Source organism: Leuciscus leuciscus (assembly GCF_965113295.1).
Source record: "Leuciscus leuciscus genome assembly, chromosome: 1".
Taxonomy (NCBI): Eukaryota; Metazoa; Chordata; class Actinopteri; order Cypriniformes; family Leuciscidae; genus Leuciscus; species Leuciscus leuciscus.
Window position 1 is genome coordinate 61,826,160 of NC_138725.1, and position 23,224 is coordinate 61,849,383.

The 23,224-nt window shown below is 40.2% G+C and overlaps 3 protein-coding genes across 4 annotated transcripts in view; all 3 read left to right on the plus strand.

The window, feature by feature from the left end:
* Positions 1 to 385: 385 nt before the first annotated feature.
* Positions 386 to 4,077, plus strand: LOC309481777 (SUMO-conjugating enzyme UBC9-like). The gene is made up of 7 exons (XM_082146860.1): positions 386 to 1,044; positions 1,273 to 1,355; positions 1,461 to 1,544; positions 2,321 to 2,393; positions 2,623 to 2,732; positions 3,336 to 3,415; positions 3,522 to 4,077. The coding sequence occupies exons 2-7, from the start codon at positions 1,290 to 1,292 to the stop codon at positions 3,583 to 3,585; spliced, it is 477 nt and encodes a 158-aa protein (XP_082002986.1). The 5' UTR covers positions 386 to 1,044; positions 1,273 to 1,289; the 3' UTR covers positions 3,586 to 4,077.
* A 140-nt stretch (positions 4,078 to 4,217) lies between these two features.
* Positions 4,218 to 10,158, plus strand: cimip4 (ciliary microtubule inner protein 4). Its single transcript, XM_082146871.1, has 5 exons — positions 4,218 to 4,291; positions 4,662 to 4,721; positions 4,811 to 4,943; positions 5,059 to 5,169; positions 8,774 to 10,158. The coding sequence occupies exons 1-5, from the start codon at positions 4,235 to 4,237 to the stop codon at positions 8,854 to 8,856; spliced, it is 444 nt and encodes a 147-aa protein (XP_082002997.1). The 5' UTR covers positions 4,218 to 4,234; the 3' UTR covers positions 8,857 to 10,158.
* A 6,166-nt stretch (positions 10,159 to 16,324) lies between these two features.
* il2rb (interleukin 2 receptor, beta) overlaps positions 16,325 to 23,224 on the plus strand; it is a 31,971-nt gene continuing 25,071 nt past the window's right edge. The window contains exons 1-2 of one of the 2 annotated variants that reach the window (XM_082162181.1): positions 16,325 to 16,475; positions 16,577 to 16,699. In XM_082162181.1, the coding sequence (XP_082018307.1) occupies positions 16,610 to 16,699 (90 nt within the window). In that variant the 5' untranslated portion in view covers positions 16,325 to 16,475; positions 16,577 to 16,609. Of the gene's footprint in view, positions 16,476 to 16,571; positions 16,700 to 23,224 lie in introns of those variants that run through there. The other variant, XM_082162182.1, reaches the window with a different exon arrangement.

Below are 23,224 nucleotides of genomic sequence, written 5' to 3' on the forward strand. Positions count from 1 at the left end.
TGTTCAAACCCACCATGGAGAACACTCTTTCTGCATCTGCATTCGAGGGGGGAAGATCTAAAACCAGTTTGGCCTACCAAATCGACTCTCAGTGTGCGTGTTGCCTAGTAACGTAGGTGGTTGAAGCTGGAACACGTAATTTACCCGGATACAACAAATTCTAATTTCTGATTGGCTGGTAGGTGGCATTAAACTGAGTATAATTCGAGACAACAGCTATGTATGAACTCGGCAGAGAACTTCCATCCGTTTGCCTGCCCCTTGTCCATTAATTGTATAGAGGGACAAGTTATCCCTTAGTTCTCAGCGTGACCTAACCCTAACCCTAACCCTAACTGGATTTTCAAATTTCGGTCTTTCTACGAGATGGTCCTCATTGCAGAACACGAAATCCAGGGGGAGGAGTTGGATCCAGATCCAACTCCTCCCACCTTACATATGCCTAGACCTACCCATCTCCACTCCCTGATCCCTAAACCTACCCATCTCCACCTCTTGATCCCTAAACCCACCCCTAAACCTACCAATCTCCACCCCTTGATCCCTAAACCCACGCCTAAACCTACCCATCTCCACCCCTTAGATCTGGATCCAACTCCGCCCCCTGGATCTCGTGTACTGCAGTGAGGTGCTAGTGCTTTCTACCCCTCATGCTACATTTTTAATGGACGCATCCATAGTCGCCTCTATCATTGCCTGATGGTCCTGCGAATAAAAACAAACAGACGTTGCTCTCCATTCCACTGTCTTCATTACTTAACGTTGTTTGTCTATTTTCCCGACTTTTTAGACAAAAGCTAGATGTAATTTTAAATCTATTATACGATTAGTTTGGCAAATTCATTTGGATTTTTAAAATTCAAAATCAAACAGTTGATGATCAAACGCCAGTTCGAGTCGTGAGCACTAAGTGGTCGCGAGGTATCTTCCTTACACCTTTGGATCGTTTTAACATTTCGAGATTTTGTTTTGGAGTTCGCTAAAAACCATTGACTAAAACCGTTTGGTGTTGGCTGGAAAATCATTTTAAAACATTTGTTTAAGGTAAGCCAGCGACTGTAATTGTTGACAGTTAGTGGCGTATGATGCTAATGGTGATATGAGTGTTGTAGCGAAGTAGTAGCGCTCACAAAATTCAAAGTGGTTCAACTTAAAACTTAATGTGATGTATCTTCAGACATTATATTCATATAAGCTCATCTATAATGTGTATTTCTGTCTTTACGGATGCACCGACGACACGTTTGATGGTGTGTTTTTTTCTGCCCGCAGGGTGGCGCTGTTGAGTCATGTCTGGAATTGCTTTGAGTAGACTGTCACAGGAGCGCAAAGCCTGGAGGAAAGATCATCCTTTTGTAAGGGACTCACAGATACACAAGATCAAATGTGCAGAACTTGAAAAATATATCTAATTGATAACTATAATTTGTGCTGTGGTACCTTTTATTGTTTCTCTGTAGGGTTTTGTGGCTGTACCAACCAAGAACCCAGATGGCACCATGAATCTCATGAATTGGGAGTGTGCGATACCAGGAAAAAAGGGGGTTAGTTTCCAAATCGACAATCTTTCTTCTCAAACAAATCCCGTCTTAATTAAGTTTTAGATCAAGTTACTAACCTCCGGTTTCACAGACAAGGCTTTAGTCTAATCCCAGACTAAAATACATGTTTGAGCTGTTTTAACTGAAAGTAACTTGAACTCACTTCTTAAAATATGTCAGTGCCGTTGTTTTGTCTCAAGCCAGTTGTTTGCACACCAGTAATGTTTTTTACTAAGTCACGTTTATTAAAGTTTATTAAATGCCCTAATTGAACTAAGGCCTAATCCTGGCTTAATCTAAACCCTGTCTGTGAAACCGGACCATAGAGTTCCAGATCAATCCTCGATCGGAATATTTGTCAAGGGTAATTTTTATACTTATATTTAACATTTGTGCACGTGTAAATTTGTTTAACATATCCTACTCCTTTTCTTATATACATTCCCCTGCATATTTGTACATATTAGACATGCAGATCTGTCTTGTCTTTTGTGTACATATATAATTTGTCTAGGTTGTGTGTATATATATAATGAATAATACAAATAAGTAAATATTAATATTATTTTTATTATCTGTCTCTTTTGCTTGAATTATGCATATTACAGTTTTAAGGCGTTTCTTATCACCTAGCCTATATGACATGCCTACGTACAAATAGGAATCTATGGTGTCTTGGACTAATTCAGTGACTCATGTCGAATATCATGTTTGAACTGTGAACCAGTCATAGTGTTAATTTACTGGAGTTTTCAAATCTGTCGGTCTGTTTCCTTTAGACTCTTTGGGAGGGAGGTTTGTACAAACTGAGAATGTTGTTTAAGGATGACTATCCATCTTCACCACCCAAATGTGAGTTTTCTCCTCTGTAAGAGATTTTATACTCTAAACGTTTGTTTTTATATTGCTTATTATTGTCATTGTCACCACACCTTTTACAGGTGTTTTATTTGTTGAACTCTGATTATACCCCTTGCATATTTTTGTAAGGCTGTTCATTAGCACCTAAAGACTGTTGTAAAGCTTCTTTAAAACAATATGTTTTGTGGAAACAAACATGACGCATTAATTTTGTTCTCAGGCAAGTTTGAACCTCCGATCTTCCACCCAAACGTCTATCCTTCTGGTACAGTGTGTCTGTCCATACTGGAGGAAGAGAAGGATTGGAGACCAGCCATCACCATCAAACAAGTATGCAAAAACACACACACACAAACACAATTTGTGCAGTTATACACTAGCGTTCAAAGGTTTAAGGCTCTGTAAAAAAAATTAAAGGCATTGTTTTCTATGTTAATTTATTTTAAAATGTAGTTTATTCCTGTAATGGCAAATCTGAATTTTCAGCATCATTACTCCAGTCTTAAGTGTCACATGATCCTTCAGAAATCATTATAATATGATGATTTGTTGCTCAAGAAACATTTATTATTATTATCAATGTTGAAAACAGTTGTGCTGCTTAATATTTTTGTGGAAACCGTGAGACTTTTTTCAGGATTCTTTGATGAATAGAAAGTTCAAAATGAATAGAAAATCTTTTGTAACATTATAAATGTCTTTACTGTCACTTTTGATCAATTTAATGAATTATTGGTGAATTAAAGTATTATTATCTTCTTTTTTTAAACTTGCAGACCCCAAACTTTTTGAATGGTTGTGTACATACACCTAATCATGATTAAAATACTTTGAGATCATTGTTGCTCATAAAGTCATAAATCATTTGAACAAACCTTTTGGGCTTATAAGCAATGAGCTTTTGTATGTCATTGTGTTCTTGTGGCTGTGTAGATTTTGTTGGGCATCCAGGAACTTCTTAATGAGCCCAACATTCAGGACCCAGCACAGGCAGAGGCATATACGACATACTGGTAAAGTTCAGCCAAACATCACTCGCACCTTTTAATATTAGATTGTACTGTTTACTTTCAACCAAGCCCACATCATTGATCTTATCTCTCTCTCATTCTTTTGCAGTCAAAACAGGATGGACTACGAAAAGCGCGTGAGGGCACAAGCTAAAAGATTCGCTCCCACATAGAACAACAAGTGCGTAATCTGAAAGCCTGTGCCGAACAGATCCAGTTCCCACATAGCTGCCATTCTGATGCTCCAGAATCCTTCACCACTCAATGAAAATCCCAAAACTGCAGTTGAAAGTTGAAATAGAGATTTGTTCAAGTTGTCTTCAGAACCAAATGAGGATGCGTGTAAAACAACTCTTTAAGATGAAAGCAACCAAGATAGAAGTTAAAGTTGGCTGCTGATCTGTGCCCAGTGTTTTACAAAGTGATGGTAAAAAAAAAAAAATATTGCAGATCAGTTGTTCAAAATCAACTTTTACACAGAGCAGAGATGGTAAAGATGGAGGATTTCTGTATATATAGTATAAATATTGAAAATTATTTACTTGACTTTATAATTGACTTTTATTTACTTTTTTTATCGTTTCATTACATTAATTAAAATATGTGTGGCCGTAATATATGTATGAGTATGTATTATTTGAAATAAAAAGAAGTGGTTGCTACAAGCCTTGTTGTTTATGTAATTTATATTAATTGTAACATACAATTAATAGTTTTACTTTTAAGGTCACTTTAATTATGTAAACAAACTGTCGTTATGGTGCGTGTGACGTTCATGATGGCACTAACCATTGATGCTCTGTAGAAGTCAATGATTTATTAATGTCGCAGGTAGAGTTTCACCCCCACTCCAACCACAACATGATCAATCGCTGGTCGGTAGGTACCTCCTCTTACTTTCCAAAAGCTTGTTTTAATATTATTTGTACTTTTTTATTCACTTTGGTTTCAGGACAATTGTCCAGTCAACCTAATCGTTATAATGGAAATTTAATTGTATGAAGTACTTAAGGACTCTTGTGTCTAGGCTAAGCAAGCTTGTGATGGCAAAGTGAACCTGGCATATTTTTTATGTTGCATCAACAGTTTATTATTCGTCATATTACTAAAGTACTCTGCATGTATTCACACAGTTTTGAATCTTGATCACTTGTCTATTTCCAAGCATGTTTGTCAGGTTAAAGATACAAATATCAGGACAGTAGTAGTAACTTTGGTTATCATGCTGATAAATTATATTTATTGATAGGACAATTTGAGGATGAACACCATCAGCCAATCAGAGAAGAGGACAAATGGCTGCAATCAGGTCCATTCTGCACCACAACATTGACCATTTTATGACATTGAAATTGCTCATATCATCATGCATATGTGTATTTATGTGCATATATTCAGGTGTGCAGAGTGCACTGCCCGCAGGTTCCTCCTCTTTGCGCTCCTCATTACACTGATACAGGCTCAGATAGCTCAGATGAGCACAGATCCTATAATATGATGGGCCACTATCTGCGTGCAAACGTCTTCCCCGGTGTGCCTTGAACACAAATTCACAAATTGCATCCTTTTGGTATATTACATAAACACACTAATCACCAAATCCCATATCTGTTCATTAGAAACCATGAATGTGTTGTTTTTCACAGGGCCCTCGGTTGAGTGGTCATCTTTGGTTAAGGACTCATTTACTCGTCATCATCTACCAGCATTTATCCAAGATGCAGTGCACTCGCACGGCCACAAAACAGATCACTTAGGTAAGCTTGAAGATTGGAATCCTGTTCGCTCATTTCTCAACTAAATAGATCTCAACCAGGGGGCCCGTGGGGACTAAGGATGACTTAAAATGATTTATTAAAATGATATTAAAAGTATTAGAATGATATATGAATGGCTAGACTGGTTCGAGTTAATACAAAGGCAACAGTAACTCCACTCATTATAACCGAGGTCTACAGAAGAGCATCTGTGAACGCACAACACGTCAAACCTTGGAGCATATGGATTACAGCAGCAGAAGACCAAACCGAGTGCCACTCCTGTCAGCTAAGAATGGAAAACTGAGGCTACAATTCATACGGACTCGCCAAACCTGGACATTAGAAGACTAGAAAAACGTTGCCTGGTCAGATGAGTCTCGATTTCTGCTGCGACATTCGGATGGTAGGGTAATAATTTGGCGTAAACAACATAATCAATGATCCATCCTGCCTGAATCGACGGTTCTGGCTGCTGCTGGTGGTGTAAGGGTGTAGTGTATATTTTCTTGGAACAACTTAAGTGTTAACTGAGCATCGTTTAAACGATGCCTGCCTGAATATTGTTGCTGACCATGTCCCTCCCTTTATGACCACAGTGTTTCCATCTTCTGATGGCTACTTCCAGCAGGATAATGCTCCATGTCACAAAGCTCAAATCATCTCAAACTGGTTTCTTAAACATGACAGTGAGTTCACTAACCTCAAATGGCCTCCACAGTCACCAGATCTCAATCTCAAAGAGCACCTTTGGGATGTGGTGGAATGGGAGATTCACACCATGGATGTGCAGCCGACAAATCTGCAGCAACTGCATAATGCTATAATATGTGTGTGCGTGCGTGCGTGTGTACATTTTTTATATTTTGTGGTTGCTATAATATTCTGAGTGGTTTTTAGCATGTTGCTATATGGTTACTGGGGTGTACTGAGTGGTTGCTAAGTGGTTGTTTTTTGGCCTAATTCAAAAGACTCAAGCCATTGGTCTATATGATATTCTGGTCCCTCGATGGGATATCTTCACCTTTCTTTTATCAGCTTCTGTTTTATCTCTAACCTTAATTGCAGCATATTTACTGTATTTCTGCATACATTTGACCTACATTAAGATCAGATCTTTATCATTAGTATAACTAGATAAAGACCCAATTAAACTCCTTCCAAAAGCGACAAACATTATTTGTTGCAGTGGTTCTTAATTTTTTTGACACCCCCCATAATCCAACAGAATATTTGTCAATTTACTTATTAACCACAATTCATTTTGTGGTTCTTGGAGTTTCAAGAACAGTATGTTAAATAAAACCTATATACACTGAACAAAATTATAAACGAATCTTGATTCACTTTTGTTTTTGCCCCTATTTTTCGTGAGCTGAACTCAAAGATCTAAGACTTTTTCTATGTACACAAAAGGCCTATTTCTCTCAAATATTGTTCACAAATCTGTCTAAATCTGTGTTAGTGAGCACTTCTCCTTTGTCGAGATAATCCATCCACCTCACAGGTGTGGCATATCAAGATGCTGATTAGACAGCATGATTATTGCACAGGTGTGCCTTAGGCTGGCCACAATAAAAGACTACTTTGTGGACTAAAATGTGCAGTTTTATCACACAGCACAATGCCACAGATGTCGCAAGTTTTGAGGGAGCGTGCAATTTTCATGCTGACTGCAGGAATGTCCACCAGAGCTGTTGTCCGTGAATTGAATGTTCATTTCTCTACAATAAGCCGTCTCCAAAGGCGTTTCAGAGAATTTGGCAGGACATCCAACCGGCCTCACAACCACAGACCACGTGTAACCACACCAACCCAGGACCTCCACATCCAGCGTCTTCACCTCCAAGATCGTCTGAGACCAGCCACCCGGACAGCTGCTGCAACAATCGGTTTGCATAACCAAAGAATTTCTGCACAAACTGTCAGAATCCATCTCAGGGAAGCTCATCTGCATGCTCATTTTCCTCATCGGGGTCTCGACCTGACCGGGGTTCGTCGTTGTAACCGACTTGAGTGGACAAATGCTCACATTCAATGGCATCTGGCACTTTGAAAATGTGTTCTCTTTACGGATGAATCTCTGTTTTCACTGTACAGGGCAGATGGCAGACAGCGTGTATGGCGTTGTGTGGGTGAGCGGTTTGTTGATGTCAACGTTGTGGATTGAGTGGTCCATGGTGGCGGTGGGATTATGGTATGGGCAGGCATATGTTATGGACAACGAACTCAGGTGCATTTTATTGATGGCATTTTGAATGCACAGAGATACCATGACGAGATCCTGAGGCCCATTGTTGTGCCATTCATCCACCACCATCACCTCATGTTGCAGCATGATAATGCACAGCCCCATGTTGCAAGGATCTGTACACAATTCCTGGAAGCTGAAAACATCCCAGTTCCTGCATGGCCAGCATACTCACTGGACATGTCACCCATTGAGCATGTTTGGGATGCTCTGGATCGGCGTATACGACAGCGTGTTCTAGGTCCTGCCAATATCCAGCAACTTCGCACAGCCATTGAAGACCAACATTCCACAGGCCACAATCAACAACCTGATCAACTCTATGCGAAGGAGATGTGTTGCACTTCGTGAGGCAAATGGTGGTCACACCAGATACTGACTGGTTTTCTGAGTACTGAATGTAGTATTTCTGAAATAAAATACTAGTAATATTTTTATAGATATATAGTGTATATATAGAGGGCTTGACATTAACTTTTTTGCTCACCAGCTACTGTGGCTAGTGGTTTTCCAAAGTTACTAGCCACTCAGCATTTTAACTGGCCACAATTTTGACATCGATACTATAGGGAAAAACTGCCATATAGATATTTTTAATATTACCTCCTAATTTGGCAGCCGGTATATTAGGCTGCTGTCCCTTTAAAGACCTGATGCACGGACCCATTATACTGTTTTATTATATACTTGCCTTTATGTGAGTGCACTTTGGGTGTGAATTGGAATTGTTAAAATTATGGGCAATACGTGCAATCTCACGCGGAAATGCAATCCTTTAACATCAACAATATTTGTCCAGAGCAAATGAAATGAGAGGGTAAAGGGACGCTGTCAAGATACTGATTGGACAGCATGATTATTGCACAGGCGTGCCTTAGGCTTGCCACAATAAAAGGCAACTCTAAAATGTTTGTGTCAATCAAATCAACATTTTTGACAACACTGCATTGCACTTAGTTTATTATTTCAGATGTCTTTTTAAAAGACTACAATTGAAAAATGTATATTATATAAAATTCAATCCGCCAAAACGCCACAGCTGAAATCCACTCGCATTTGGCTAATAATATATATATATATATATATATATATATATATATATATATATATATATATATATATATATATATATATATGCTATAGATAGATAGATAGATAGATTGATAGAAATATTTTTACATGACTTAGTCATGTTTTAAAAAAGGTACACCCTGTTGAATTCTAGGACATCATAAAAAATCATCTGGTCTTTAGCAGGTCTTAAAATTAGGTAAATATATATATAGTTACAAAGGAAGTATCACAAATGCCTCATCTAAGCCACATTTGTCTTGTTCTTCTTTCCCCTTGCAGTGAAGTGGACAGAGCAGAACTTTCTCAACAAGCGACTGCATAAGCTGCTGAAGGAAATGGAGGTCAAGGGTGTATCCAAATGAGCTTGACATTTTCGAAAACCGCAGCAAATTAACAATCGCACCTTCAGAGAAGTGTTATCACAGCACCCACACACTTTTAGCTATTCTCATACATACACACACACACACATATATATAACCACACGTGAGCCTCAGTATTCACGCGTGGACCCTCCCACTCACACTTTAGCTGCTAATTGTTGCACTTTCTGTGCCATGTGTATAACACGAGTCAAATGCAGTGACTGAGTCGAACAACTGACTTTGCAGCAGGTCAGCTGATAGAAAAAATAAGTTCCTTTCCGATAATAGACATGAGCGAAATACTAGAGAATAACAGAAATTGTAGGGCTGAGCGTATATTGGTGCAACTCTTTCCTGCTCTAGTAATTCAGTAGTCCCTTAAATCGCCAGAGTTAAAATCCTGGTGTTAAAGACTTTTATAGCAAAGAGTTAAAATTTCTGGTGTTGAATTTCAAATGAAAACCAAGCAATTTTCAGAAATCTTCTGCATGGAGAAAGTTGCCTTTTGTCTTAAACTTTTATACAGCAGTTGTATAAAAGTACAAAGGCATTTTTCTTAACAAGGAAGTAAACTAATTTAAAAATGTATCAAAAATTTTGGATGTATGGTGGATGCATGCAAATATACTGCTAAAGAATTATGTCAGTCAGTGTTAGGGCAACCAATAGCAATAGAGGAGACAGTGACATTTTAAGCAGATATGACTAAATGGAAAGTGTACATTTCCAATAATTTAGGGGGATATTCTAAGGGAAGCACCAGCTAAATGCAAACTCCCCGGCCTGCTCTCAAAACATTTATCTTAGACACACTCCCACCATTGTGTCTCTGTTAACAGCCATCAGGCACCTCCTAAAACAACGGCTTCCGGAATGTCTGCAAGTGTGTGTAGGGCTGGAAAGGTCAAATTCAGATCACCCCAAGACACGACTATACCAGCGCAAGCACCAAAGAGCATATCTTGTTCTCAGAGCATCAGATGGGTAGCTTCATTCATGTGAATTAAATGTGGGAAAATGACCTTCATCATCACTGTATACAAATACAAATCTGGTGCAAGGGATTCATTAATATGACTGTTGGGACAATTCTGTCTGATGAAGCAGAGTTGCTTGCACCTCTAATACACATCTGAACCATTTGCTTCACAGGACAAGACTTGTCCTAAGAGCTTATAAACTGAGTAGAATTGTGGTGAACTTATGGCGCTTTTCCACTACACAGTACCAGCTCGCCTCAGCTCGGCTCAACTCGACTCGACTCGACTCGGCTTTGTTTGGTTTTCCACTGTGTAAAAGTTGTACTTTTTTTCGTACCACCTCTGGCGAGGTTCTGAGCGAGCTGAGGCGATACTAAAATGTGACATGAAAACACGGCAGACTGCTGCTGATTGGTCAGAGAGAATCGTCACTATTCACTGCGTCATCATTGCACGCGCCAGACGGAGTATCCTGAATAAAAAACAGCAAAAACAAAAACATCCAAAAACAGCATACACTCGACTTCCTCCATTGTCCTGTGTGTGTGGGTAGCGGGTGTGTCTCGCGCATAGACAGTAAAATAAAGGTCTCGCGTAGAAGATTAAGTCACGGCAGTTTCCTGCGGCGTCGCTATGCCGACCAGGTACTATTGTGGAGGTACTATCTGCAATGGAAAACGGAGCGAAAAGCGAGCCGAGACGAGGCGAGTCGAGTCGAGCTGGTACTGGTAATGGAAAAGCGCCATTAGAGCCATTAAAGTATTCTAATGTACAGACAAGTCTAGGAACTATTGCTTAAACATCCATTGAGGAGAATATGTTAATTCACTTCTCCCTTTGTAGACCACCACTATTTGCCTACAGGTTATTTGGATTCTGTCAATTGGTTTTGGTTTTTGTATTCCACTCCTGTTTTACAATGCTTGGCTCAGGGTATAAGAAGGCATAAGAGACTACTGATTTTGGAGAAAGTCTTTTACCCTGTCCCTTCTGCACACCAGTGCATATGATCATACTGGAGAAAGGCTTTTACTCTGCCTCCCTCTTCTACACAGCAGTGCATTCATTGTTACAGCACAGTTTTTCTCTAAAGTCTTTCCATTCTACTGTCTGTATATTTAAACATGTAACTTAATAAAGACTTTGCCTGCTTTAAAGGCTTTGAGAATATTTCCTCTCACTGCTGATAACTGTTAAAAGCTAAAGTGATTGTAACTTTTGATATCTAGATGTTCAGGTTAAAGGGATACTCCACTTTTTTTGGAAATAGGCTCATTTTACAACTCCCCCAGAGTTAAACAGTTGAGTTTTACAGTTTTCAAATCCATTCAGCCGATTTCCGGGTCTGGCGGTACCACTTTTAGCATAGCTTAGCATAGATCATTGAATCGGACAGGACCATTAGCATCTCTCTCAAAAAAATGACCAAAGAGTTTCGATATTTTTCCTATTTAAAACTTGACTCTTCTGTAGTTACACCGTGTACTAAGACCGACGGAAAATGTAAAGTTGCGATTTTCTAGGCTGATATGGCTAGGAACTATACTCTCATTCCGGCGTAATAATCAAGAAACTTTGCTGCCGTACCATGGGTCCAGCAGGCTTAATGATATGACGCAGCGCCTGAAAATAGGTCTAATAGGTTAGACAAAAGGTGTGTTCGACATCGGCTGCGGCTGGATGTAACCGATCGGCGAGAGTAGCCGCGTGCAGGCGGGGAGGAGCTGCAAACGGAGACGTGAAGCCGGACACTTTCTGGTTCCCGTAGTGAACGCTCACGTGGTGTTTGCATACTTTACCACAGCTGCAGTGAAATAAATGCAATATTTGCCAAATAATACACAGATGTTTCAGAGACATTTTCATTCAATACTTTATGTACTGCTTCATACAGCGTCTGTTTGAACAAGAATAAAGTTCAACATAAGCTACTATCAATGAAGTGGAGTCTACTTTTTTTAATCAGTTTTAATTTGATAAACATGACACAATATAACATGACAACGACATGAAAAGAGTGTTTACTGTTATAATAAACTGATTTGAGAGCTTTAGAGGAACTAAAGGTGTTCGAATAAAGACGAAACACACGTGATCGTTGTCATTCGGTGAATCCGGCCAATCGTGGAACAGCTGTGTCGTCATCAGCCCACGTGCAGCCCAGTGCAGCCGCTCTTGAGAAGCTGCGCTGGCTGAGTTCTCCGGCTACTCTCGAATTGCTCTCGCGGTACTTTGATGGCATACGTCACAGTCACGTGGCGTCGGCGCTGTATCAAGTCGGACAAAATTTCTAACCAGCATGCACTGCTTCAAGTCAGCCGCCGATCGGTCTGCGCAGAGCTGCATGAAGTCGAACAAGCCTAAACTTAGTCCCGGTCACGTTGGAAGTTACCGAGCTGAGGACTATTTTCAGGCGCTGCGTCATATCATTACGCCTGCTGGACTCATGGTACGGCAGCAAAGTTTCTTGATTATTACGCAGGAATGAGAGTATAGTTCCTAGCCATATCAGCCTAGAAAATCGCAACTTTTTCATTTTTCGTCGGTCTTAGTACACAATGTAACTACAGTAGGGGTGACCCCGAATAGTCGAAGATTCGATGCTTCGATTGGAGGAGCCTGATTCGACTACCGATCTCACGGTCGAATCTTCGCAGAGGTGTTATGAAACGAGGATCATGCCACTTTGGTTATATAAGGGCGCGCAATGTCTGATTTCACAGAACTACCGGTTTTCTGTCAATACGTTAATATTCAGCCTATTATGATAAGGCTGTATATAAAAATGTGCAAAGAAAGAAGCTTTTAATAAATATTTTTTAACGTGCGTGAATAAATCCAAACACCCCGTGACAGATTTAAGTTTCACTTTCAATCCGTGACCGACAGAGGAGCGTCTTGGCGGCAAGGATTTAAATCTTTAACAATGTCTGGGATAAGAAAATCTAAAGTGTGGATGTACACCATCAGAAAGGATATTCTCCAAGGTTGGATTTAGCATCAGGAAATCCATGATCGCACTTCTGCCGGCCAACGTTAACAAGTTGGTTTTCCACGGGACATTCTAAAATGCTTAACGTGAAAAAAAGCTTTTAAAACGCTTAAAAGGCACTTTAACGTGGCTTAATGTACACAGTAGGCTACACACTTTAAGAAACCATACTATGTGGAGATAAGCAGATGAACCCAGAATATGAACGCAAATGCGTTTTCATATTTTAATTTAACTATTTTAGGAGATTAAGTCGTTAAACGTTTCTCACGTTAAGTGTTTTAGAATGTATTTTATCCGCGCGCACAATTTGAAAAGACTCCAACGGACACAGACAGAGTGAACGACTGGATTTGTTCTCTCGATAAGGTAGGGTACAAGTGGTTTCAAAACTTTTCAGCCGGTTCTAATTTGATTTTTGGATGCTGTGAACATTTTTAGCTAAAAAGACTGCCACTCCAGTTTAGCATTTATTGTTGTTTCTGCAGTTAAAAAGACAAAGTTGAAAATTCTGGCTACTATCGTTATTTTAATAATTTCTTTATTTTTATTTAATTTATTGATCTGTCAGGGTTATCTAATCTAACTATTTGTGGCTTGTGTTTTGAATATATGTTCCCCTGCACTTTAGGCAATTTGCACACATTTGCTCCTCATCTTGTGACTTATTCTGATTTATTTAGTTTTGTATTTTTATTTATTAGAAAGGTATATTCTGTTCTAATTTAATTTAGTAAATTAATTGTTTATTTTTTCGGCGCATGATGCATCGATGTTGTGCTGTAGCCTACTTAGAGCCTGCTTGCACAGGTAATTTAGCTGATTTAATTTGATTTGCATGTGAAATGTAAATCCTGTCTGCAGTGTGGCCTTTCTGGAGTTATGTTATTTCTTAGTTTTATTGATCCAAAATGTTTTTATACATTTTCTTCTATATCTTTGTGTGATTTTCTGTACATCGCGGCTTTGAAATGTTAAAGCCCCGCCCCCATACACATGATTCGACTATTAGTCGACTATAGGCAAGACTTGACGATTCTGATTCGACTATGAAAATCCATAGTCGGGGACACCCCTAAACGACAGAAGAGTCAAGTTTTAAATTGGAAAAATATCGAAACTCTTTGGTCATTTTTTTGAGAGAGATGCTAATGGTCCTGTCCGATTCAATGATCTATGCTAAGCTATGCTAAAAGTGGTACCGCCAGACCCGGAGATCGGCTGAATGGATTCGAAAACGGTAAGACTCAACTGTTTAACTCTGGGGGAGTTGTAAAATGAGCCTATTTCCCAAAAAAGTGGAGTATCCCTTTAAATCCTATGTTTTCCTATCAGTTCTAAAAAAGCTTACCTTTAAAGATAAGAGGTTAAAGGACAACAACAACATTAATGGAAGTCAGATTAATTATATTGGATTCAGATAAGTAATTGAATTATGCACGTCATTCTTCAACTGCATTTTGTTCTTATTATTGTCTCAAAATACCAGTTTAAACTTCTAGCCTTACAGTTTTTGGTGACCCCGACGTGATAACTTTTGGTGAGTTTGCTTTTTTTTATTCACATCTACCTCGCTTTTACCAAAGCAATTGACTTTGGATTTAGAAAATTCAGTGACGTCACACAACTGCCAGATTCAAACTGTGCTTTTGCGCTTTAGGTTGGCGCTGAGCCAGAGACGGACGCGCTCAGCGCTTGTCATTTATCACAACTATAAAGTGTTTTCAACCACATAATGTTTATTTTAGGTTTCAGAAATTTAAATACACATTAGCAATAGTAAAACAAAACATTTAGAGTTTGTAAAATACACACTGATGTCTATGGAAGAAGCAGTAACAATATGGAAGCAGCAATAACAATCCATTCAAAAATTATTTGTTTTATTTATTATACATGTTTTATTCATATCTGACACACATAGTGGGCTATAAAGTTTACTCTATTCTTCTCCCAGTTTACCAGCCACTTACATTAAGCGTAGCGTCAGTTCTGGCATGTCACGTTAGTTCTGACTCTCAGCTGATCCATGTCTACCTATAGGAATACGACGCCTTTCACTGTATACATATAAGCTCCTTTAGTATTATAAGCAGCTATAGCGTTACTTAGGAGCTAATTACCCAGTTTAGGAGCTAATTAATCTGACTTCCATTAATGTTGTTGTTGTCCTTTAACCTCTTATTCTTTAAAGGTAAGCTTTTTCCCCATCCCCAGCTCCTCCTCTCATCCAGTCAGGATGGCATTCTGATTCCCCTTGAATTTCTCGAATCATGTTGTACTTTAAATCTTGAATTAATGATATCTGCAATACATTCATGTTGGTTCTGTTATGTTTACCCTAATGGGGTAAAACTGTTACCCCAGATTGGTGCTCTCCCTGCTCTTATCCATGCTAGGCTGCATGGATGCACAGGGAGTTATTGCCCAGAACAGAACCATACCGCCAGTCCTAACTGTCTGCTTATTGTCAATCGTATTTGACGGTAGTGGTCCAGACAGGATTTTATTCGGGAGAAACTGATGAATTCATGTGCTGTAAATCCGACTGACAGGACTCTCCGAACTGCGGGGCAAACTAAGATGTCTTCGCCCAGGTCAAGTTATAGATCAAGATAATTTATAAAGGTTTTTAAAAGACAAAACACACTCATTTACAAGTATTTGAGGATCGGAATATCAGATAGTTGATGACATGGTAAGAAAGTTTGTGAATATTTTGAATAAAAAAGGAAAAACTAAATAAAAGCGATACATCTGCCATACAGTGTTATTGTGGCTGCGGTGTGTCACGTGACAAGCATGATGCGTCGCCATGCGTCGCCAAACAATAAGGGGAAACGTTCTAAAATAATGGTCGCCTTAAAAAAAACTCACTCTGGGGGGTCAGTTAGAATATTTTAAATGTACGTGGGTTGATAAATAAATATTTTAAATGAAAGGGTTAAATTGCTATCAGCTCAGTTTCAGATATTTTGATCTATAAGATACCACAAGTTTTGATGACGTGCATCAATGTATCAAAACGAGCCTGAGAGCGAGATCTTGAATGGACTAAATGCCTTCATAATCTGCATGGTTGGCGTTTGACTCTGATTGGATGGGAATTGATTTTCAATCGGAAAGAGTACTGAAGAATCGTTTGAGACATATGCAGATATTATGTTTAAACGTTTTAAAGGAGGTACTCCGGAACTGAAGTTGTTGTCTGCAACAACGGAGTTCTTTTTGAATTACTAATTAGAAATGCAGGATTGCATGTACAGCAATTGCTCCTGGGTGTCTCTCCAACACAAAATACATTTAAATGTATCAAACATTGAGTCACAGACAAATGCATTGCAAGATAGCTGTGTTAAGTTGTCATGAAAATCCTCAAACTGCAGGAGAATTCAGAAAGCAACACTGTGTCAAGCTGAACAAATTCTGGCCATTCAGATGAAATGTGCTGGTCACTGGGCGGAGGCAGACCTCCCCGTTTCCTGAGAGACCGACAATTCTTATGTTCTTATGGCACAAACCAGCACTCTGCAAATAACAAAAGCTTGACTACATGTAACACACCAAGCCAACGTAAAAGAACTAGCAACAACAACTAGTCGGCTTATGTTATTATGAAAATATTCGTGCATTCGAATGCTCAGGTAAGATGATACAATTATAACAGCCTTCTGTGTAAACCTTCTTGACTTTGTTCGCTTTCATCATTTTCCTTTTTTTCTTGTGCAATGACTCGTTTACTAAGCTGAACAGCCAATAAGAGTTCTCTCTCTCACCGATGGCCCGACACCAATTCAACATGCTGAATCGATCCAAAAAACCCGCCAGCGTCCAACTAGAGCCAGCGGTGTGGAACACCGTCAACTTGGTATGTCCTGGCCTTTACTGAGTTAACAACATTAGTCATGCAAGGCCTCCAGCCATTAAGGTCATTTGTTAGTGGGCTAGTAGCCCAATAGCAAATAGCTAATTAGTTTAACATCTAAATTCATCGATCCTGTTTGCAGTTTTAAATTTGTAATTGTGTTAAACATGTTTTCATATAGAACACAATATAGTTGTCTGTTTTACTACATGTAAACACACCAACTGAGTTTATTTAAAAAAAAAAAAGAAAAAAAAGTAGTCTAGAGGTTGTAGATGCAACATGCAAACTAGACCATGGGCCAGATTTACTAACAGCTTGTGACAACGCAAACCCTCTTTAGCGGTGAAGGGGATAGATTTTGGGGAAATCCACTGCTGCTTCAATGTGTAATGAGTGATAATAATCAAGGTATTAATCAATAATTTTCCCTCTAAAAATTACATGAGTTGAATGACTTCTCTAGGCTTATGATAGTTTACTTTGTTATAGAAGTTACCAGTGTGATTACTGAAATGTTCTTTTCATGTATTCTCTAATGTCTGTATTTGATATCTGAATGCAGTAATAGTGCTTGCTCATTTAGCCCGGCTTCCAGAAATGAAATATGATACTCATTTTGTTTTTGAGAAAGGTCTTCAACGTGTCAATATATACATCTGCTTTTCTAGGGTACTCTGACAACTATGGTCACAGGGGTCATTGAAGTCCATAGTTTAAGGGACCATTTCTCAGTTAAAGCTTTACTTTCCATTTAGACTAAAGTGTCCTCTCCTTGAGAGAGAAAAAAAAAACATATTATCTTGATGTTTTGAGAGGACTCTCCTGTTTTGAAGAGTTCAGATGCAAAAGCCTCCAGTGCCATCTGAAATTTTCTTCTAGAATGTATATTTAAGTTCAGTAATTTCACTTAAATGGCAATGAAAATTACCTGTTAATTGTCATTTAAGTGAAATTACTTAACTTAAATATACAAGCTTGATAAAAATGATCATTCTAGAAGAAAATTTCAGATGGCACTTAGAGGCTTTTGCATCTGAACTCTTCAGTTAGAGCATGGCCAAATCCAACCTTGGAAAAGCTGTGTCGGTGTGTGTGTTAGTCCTTTTGGTTACAGGTTAATAATAATAATAATAATAATAATTTGTTACATTTATATAGCGCTTTTTCTGGGTCCTCAAAGCGCTTCACATATGGAAGGGGGGAATCTCCTCAACCACCACCAACGTGCAGCATCCACTTGGATGATGCGACAGCAGCCATATTGTGCCAGAACGCCCATCACACACCAGCTTACTGGTGGAGAGGAGACAGTGATGAAGCCAATCAGTATATAGGGATGATTAGGAGGCCATGATGGACAGAGGCCAAGGGGCAAATTTGGCCAGGATGCCGGGGTTACACCCCTACTTTTTTTCGAAGGACATCCTAGGATTTTTAATGACCAGAGAGAGTCAGGACCTCGGTTTAACATCTCATCCGAAGGACCATGCTTTTTGACAGTATAAGCCGCGTTTCCACCGCAGGAACTTTCCCCAGGAACTAGGAACTTTGGGCTGGTACTCGATGTGTTTACACCGCAGGAACCAGGGTCTAAATGAAGTTCCGGGTAAATATTTCCCCCTCCGATAGTCCCTGCTCATGAGGTAGTACTTTTTCAAAGTTCAGGAACTTTCAGGGGTGGGACTTGTGCGCTGCACAAGCTGATTGGTTGTGTTCACGCCGCATTTTGGTTGGATGATTCCACGCAGCATTTTATTTATTTTTAACCTCCCTTTTTAAAAAATCTATTGCGGTTCGTGTCGTGGCTTCATGCAGTAAGAGTTGTCTGTCTGCAAATATGGAATTTAATAAAAAAAACTGGTGGACTGGCGACGAGTTTCAGGCTTTATTAAGGGTATTTGTGGAAGAGGAAACTTTCTGCGCGTTCGTCCCAGCCATCTCACGGTCAATGTCCGCAATAGCTGATAACATACAAATTTGATATCTAACGTTAGCATTACGAGCTTACTGAACACGCTTTATCAGTGCTCGTCTCTTTTCTGCCACAGCTTTTATTATTAAGTCATTATGTTTACACATTGTCATCTATTGCAAGGCACTCCAAACCATGTTACAAATTTACTATAACAGGATTGAAATAGCACTTTGAGGTTATTAACAAACAACTATTTACAAGACTCACTATTTATGATTGATTCAGGCTTTTTTTTAAGCGTATTTGCGAAAGAGGACATTTTTTTGCGCGTTCGTCCCAGGCATCTCACAATAACTGATAACATACGTTGTCTAATTTTATACGCATACGAGCTTTCTGAACACGCTTTAGTATCAGTGCTCGTCTATTTTGTTTTGTTAATTACCTCGTAAGTAAACCAATACATAACTGCAGCACAGTTTGAATCTCCTCCATACTTATTATAAATGTGGCGCAACTGATTACTGTCCGTCGCAGACTGGGAGGAGCAGTTGCGCGCAGTTTACCTTCCCGGTACTTTAGACCGCGGTGTAAATGCAGAAAGCAACCGGTCTGGGGCAAAAAAAGTTCCTGGGAAAAAAGTTCCTGGTACAAATTGTTCCGGGTAATTTCGGTGGAAACGCGGCTATAGTGCCCCCTTCACTATACTGGGGTGTTAGGACCCACACAGACCACAGAGTGAGCTAACACCTCCTTCAGCAGCAACCTAGTTTTCCCAAGAGGTCTCTCATCCAGGTACTAACCAGACTCAACCCTGCTTAGCTTCAGTGGGCAGCCAGTCTTGGGCTACAGGGTGATATGGCTGATATACTTACAAAGCATTAAATAGTTTAGCTCCCCAGTACTTGTGCAAGCTCTTAACGCACTGTAGTCCTTCCAGACACTCACTGTACTATTGCAATCTCAAAAATTCAATGAAATGAAATGAAATGAAAATGAAAATCAACTGCAGGCGGTAGATCCTTTTCCTATTTAGCACCGAAACTTTGGAATAGTCTACCTAGCATTGTTCGAGAAGCTGACACACTCTGTCAGTTTAACCTGTGTGGTAGATTTTCCCCTACACACCTGACTTAAGTTTAAGCAAGTGTCCCTGACACATGCAAAATTATACTCAGGTGACTTCCCCTCTGACCGCGTTGGTTGACGCCTAAGTGTAGCTTCTCTGACCGCATTAAAATGCCTAAGAATTATAGTTGCCTGACCGCATCTAACCCCACCTAAGAGTATCACACTGAGCTGAACGACATCTCATTCCTTTTTTTAATACTATCATAAGGTCTTAAGGAATAAGGTCTCTAGTGTTCCACTAACCTGCTGCGCAGCAGCCATACTCCAGACATACTCCTAGACAATGCCTTAGAATATGCTTTAATCACGGCCGGAAGGACCTCAGACAAATTTCAGAGAAAATCCCACCAGCAAAAAGAATACAACCGTTTTTATAGAATAGGAGCATGGCAAAGGTTACATGAGACATTACATAATTTTCCTACAATATTATTAGTTCTTCAAATGTATTGTGATGAATGCTGGGGATTTATCTTTTTGTTTGGCTTTGGTTCCACCCATCTGAACCTTTCTGCAGCACGTTTTCATTGTTTGGACTGAAGGCAGGGATAATTGATCTCACCTGGAGTGGAGGACATTTAAGAGAGAGGTGAGAGAATGGGGGCTTGACAGTGGTGAACGTGACTGGCTTTCCGCGCTTGGGAAAGAAATGGGGGACGCTTGGTGTTCCTCGAGACCGTTAGGGTTTGTCCAGCAACGAAGATAGCTAGCTAGATAGATCGTATCTGTGTATTTAGATAATATATAGTGGGACTGGGTGTGTAGGAGCGCTGGGGTTTTAAGTGCTGTGTAGCCCAAAGAGACATTGTGATTCCCAAAGAGAAGCGTGCTGCGCGAAGAGGACTAATTAATGCCAGTGATTAATGATTAATTGCTGTTACTGTGGCGACGGGAATAATAATAATAATAATAATTTGTTACATTTATATAGCGCTTTTTCTGAGACCTCAAAGCGCTTTACATAGAAGGGGGGAATCTCCTCAACCACCACCAATAACGCGAAGAAGAGCACGTGCTTTCTCTGTGGACAATTCGGCACGGCTGATTCCTTTCCCTAGACCCCGGGATGGGGTCTTGGAAGTGTTTTATAATTTAATTCTTTCATATGTGCATATGTGAGTGTGTATGTTGTAGTTTTGAGTTTTAAGAAGTTGTATGGACATTATACTTCGTGTACGCTGGACTGGGGACGTGCTGATTTTTCCACTTGATAAACTGATTGCTGTTTGATCACGATTTCTATTGTGCCGTGCGGGGCTGAGGATAACCACTGGAGTGCAGTGTAGTGACGTTTTTGAGTTTCACTTGTGTATTGCCGTTTGTCCTAGTGGGAGCGTACTGAGTAAATGTTTGTTGAACTTCTTTAAATGCTGCTTTACATAATGGGTATATTTTTCTAAATGAATTTGTCAATAAAGTGATATTTTTCCATAAAGTCCTGTGTGTGATGTACCCTCTGTCCTCCATAAAATCTGGTTAAACCTCTTTATAGAAACTGAAAGGTTTACTACAGAATAATACAGTAAACCCTTCTGTTACTCAAAGTCATGAGATTATATAATTAGACATCTGACTAATTTAATTTGTAAAATATTTTAAAATATTAGCTATGTTTTGAGTGAGGCTTGTGTAGTCAATCTAATAATCTAACAGTAAATTTAGCTGACGTATAGTCGATATAGTGGAATAAAAACAACACCTAGTATTTTTCACCGCAACTTCAGAGGAAGCAAGACAATGTTGTCGAAACGAGCGCTGGATACCTGAGGTAATACTTCTAACCATTTATTCAGAGGGTATAAACGATTGTATTCCATATCCATTTTCTCACTTCCGAACCCTCGAAGTCCACCAGTTGGCGATGGATGGCTCAGCTGGCTCACACACCTGGTCAGGCGCGCGCTGCTCGGCCTCTGTGGCGATACGATGCTCGGTCGCTCTTGTGTGCGCGGGCTCATACATCGCGACGGTCTCCGTTGCGTTACCTGCTGTGGGCCACCGTCCGGGTGGTTCTGGCTGTGCACTGGATGGGGAGTAGGGCTGGCCCACTCACTCCACATAATGTCGCGAAGCCCCTTCGAGGAACCTCCCCTGACTGTGCACGTGTGGCAGCGCTGAGTCCGACATGCAGGAATGTGCACAGGCAGTTGTCCGGAAAGGTAGTCTGATGGGCGAGATCCAGAAATGTCTCTAAATGTTCCTCGAGAGAGCATTCTCCCTGCTCAAGGCAAAGGAGTTGAACTCCTGGAAAGTCCATGGTGCAAGATGGGGTGAAAACGGAACAAAAACACTGAACACGAAAACAAAAAAGAAAATCTTATACACACTCAACTTTGTTTGGTCCTGTCACGGTTGCATGCAGGCATACAGACGATGACAACGAATTTACTGTAGTGTGTCGTCATTGGCTGATTACATGACTGCTTTGATGGCATGCACCTGTGAAGGGAGGACAAAGGGACTTTAAAAAAGAGGTGTGGTGCAACCGGGGGACGCTGAGTGTGGTGACCTGTTGAGAACGTTTTGGCTGTCTCTCGGGGACAGTAGGTCCTCCGGAGATGAAGATAGCTAATTAGCTAGCTGCCTTGGGGTGAGATAGTTGAGTTGTAGAGGGGGGAAATTAGTGTCACCGACTACCTCAGACTATTGCTCGGCTGACGCCCACACGCTACCGAGATTCTATGAATGAATGCCCACGTGCTACCGAGATTCTATGAATGAATGCCCACGTGCTACCGAGATTCTATGAATGAATGCCCACGTGCTACCGAGATTCTATGAATGAATGCCCACGTGCTACTGAGACGTTATGAATGCCTTGATGCATACGACGGAAGGATTTTATGAATGAACTTTAAGTTCCGCCCCTGGACGGTAGAGTGACGTCTTCGGTGAGAAGACGGGTTGCTGCGATCACTACTCACCCCCTACGGATGAGTCTTCTCTGCCCCACGGGAGGGAAGTGTTTTTAATCTATTCCTATATGAATTGTTTGACTGTGTATTGTGTAACGGACAGCGGGTTAAAGAGGGAGGTTGGGGAATTGAGAACAGAGGAAACACGCCTTACGTGTGATCACTGTGTGCTGTGCAGGCTGGGGTGCTATGTTGAGTATCAAACACTGTGTGACGTATTGAGCGTGAAACTCACTGTGTGTATATGAAGTGTTGTGCCTTGCGGAGTTTCCCGTGTTTCTCTTCCCTGGCTCCCTATCTTATCTGTACCCGTGGAATGAGTTTTAGCCTCTCTATTTGAAATAAAGTGTAAATTCTCTTTGATTAAAACGACTGGCTGTTCTTTGACCACCGTAGGGCTGTTCTGAGGTTTATTACACTGGTGGCAGCGGTGAGATCAGCGCTGATCTCGGATCTTATAAACTTCATTGGACTTTTTTTTAGCCTACGGTTTGTCAGAATGTTAGAACCGCAAGAGGCGGCCAGCGGTAGTAATGCCGTGCCGGTGGCAGGTGTTTTTTGGGG

What these genes read in the sequence shown, in the direction of transcription:
- LOC309481777 (XM_082146860.1), top strand. Translation starts at nt 1,290, where the DNA reads ATGTCTGGAATTGCTTTGAGTAGACTGTCACAGGAGCGCAAAGCCTGG. An exon ending in CGATACCAGGAAAAAAGGGG is followed by an intron (nt 1,545 to 2,320) that starts GTTAGTTTCCAA and finishes TGTTTCCTTTAG; the next exon opens with ACTCTTTGGGAGGGAGGTTT. An exon ending in TCCATCTTCACCACCCAAAT is followed by an intron (nt 2,394 to 2,622) that starts GTGAGTTTTCTC and finishes TTTTGTTCTCAG; the next exon opens with GCAAGTTTGAACCTCCGATC.
- cimip4 (XM_082146871.1), top strand. Translation starts at nt 4,235, where the DNA reads ATGTCGCAGGTAGAGTTTCACCCCCACTCCAACCACAACATGATCAAT. An exon ending in ACATGATCAATCGCTGGTCG is followed by an intron (nt 4,292 to 4,661) that starts GTAGGTACCTCC and finishes ATTTATTGATAG; the next exon opens with GACAATTTGAGGATGAACAC. An exon ending in GGACAAATGGCTGCAATCAG is followed by an intron (nt 4,722 to 4,810) that starts GTCCATTCTGCA and finishes GCATATATTCAG; the next exon opens with GTGTGCAGAGTGCACTGCCC.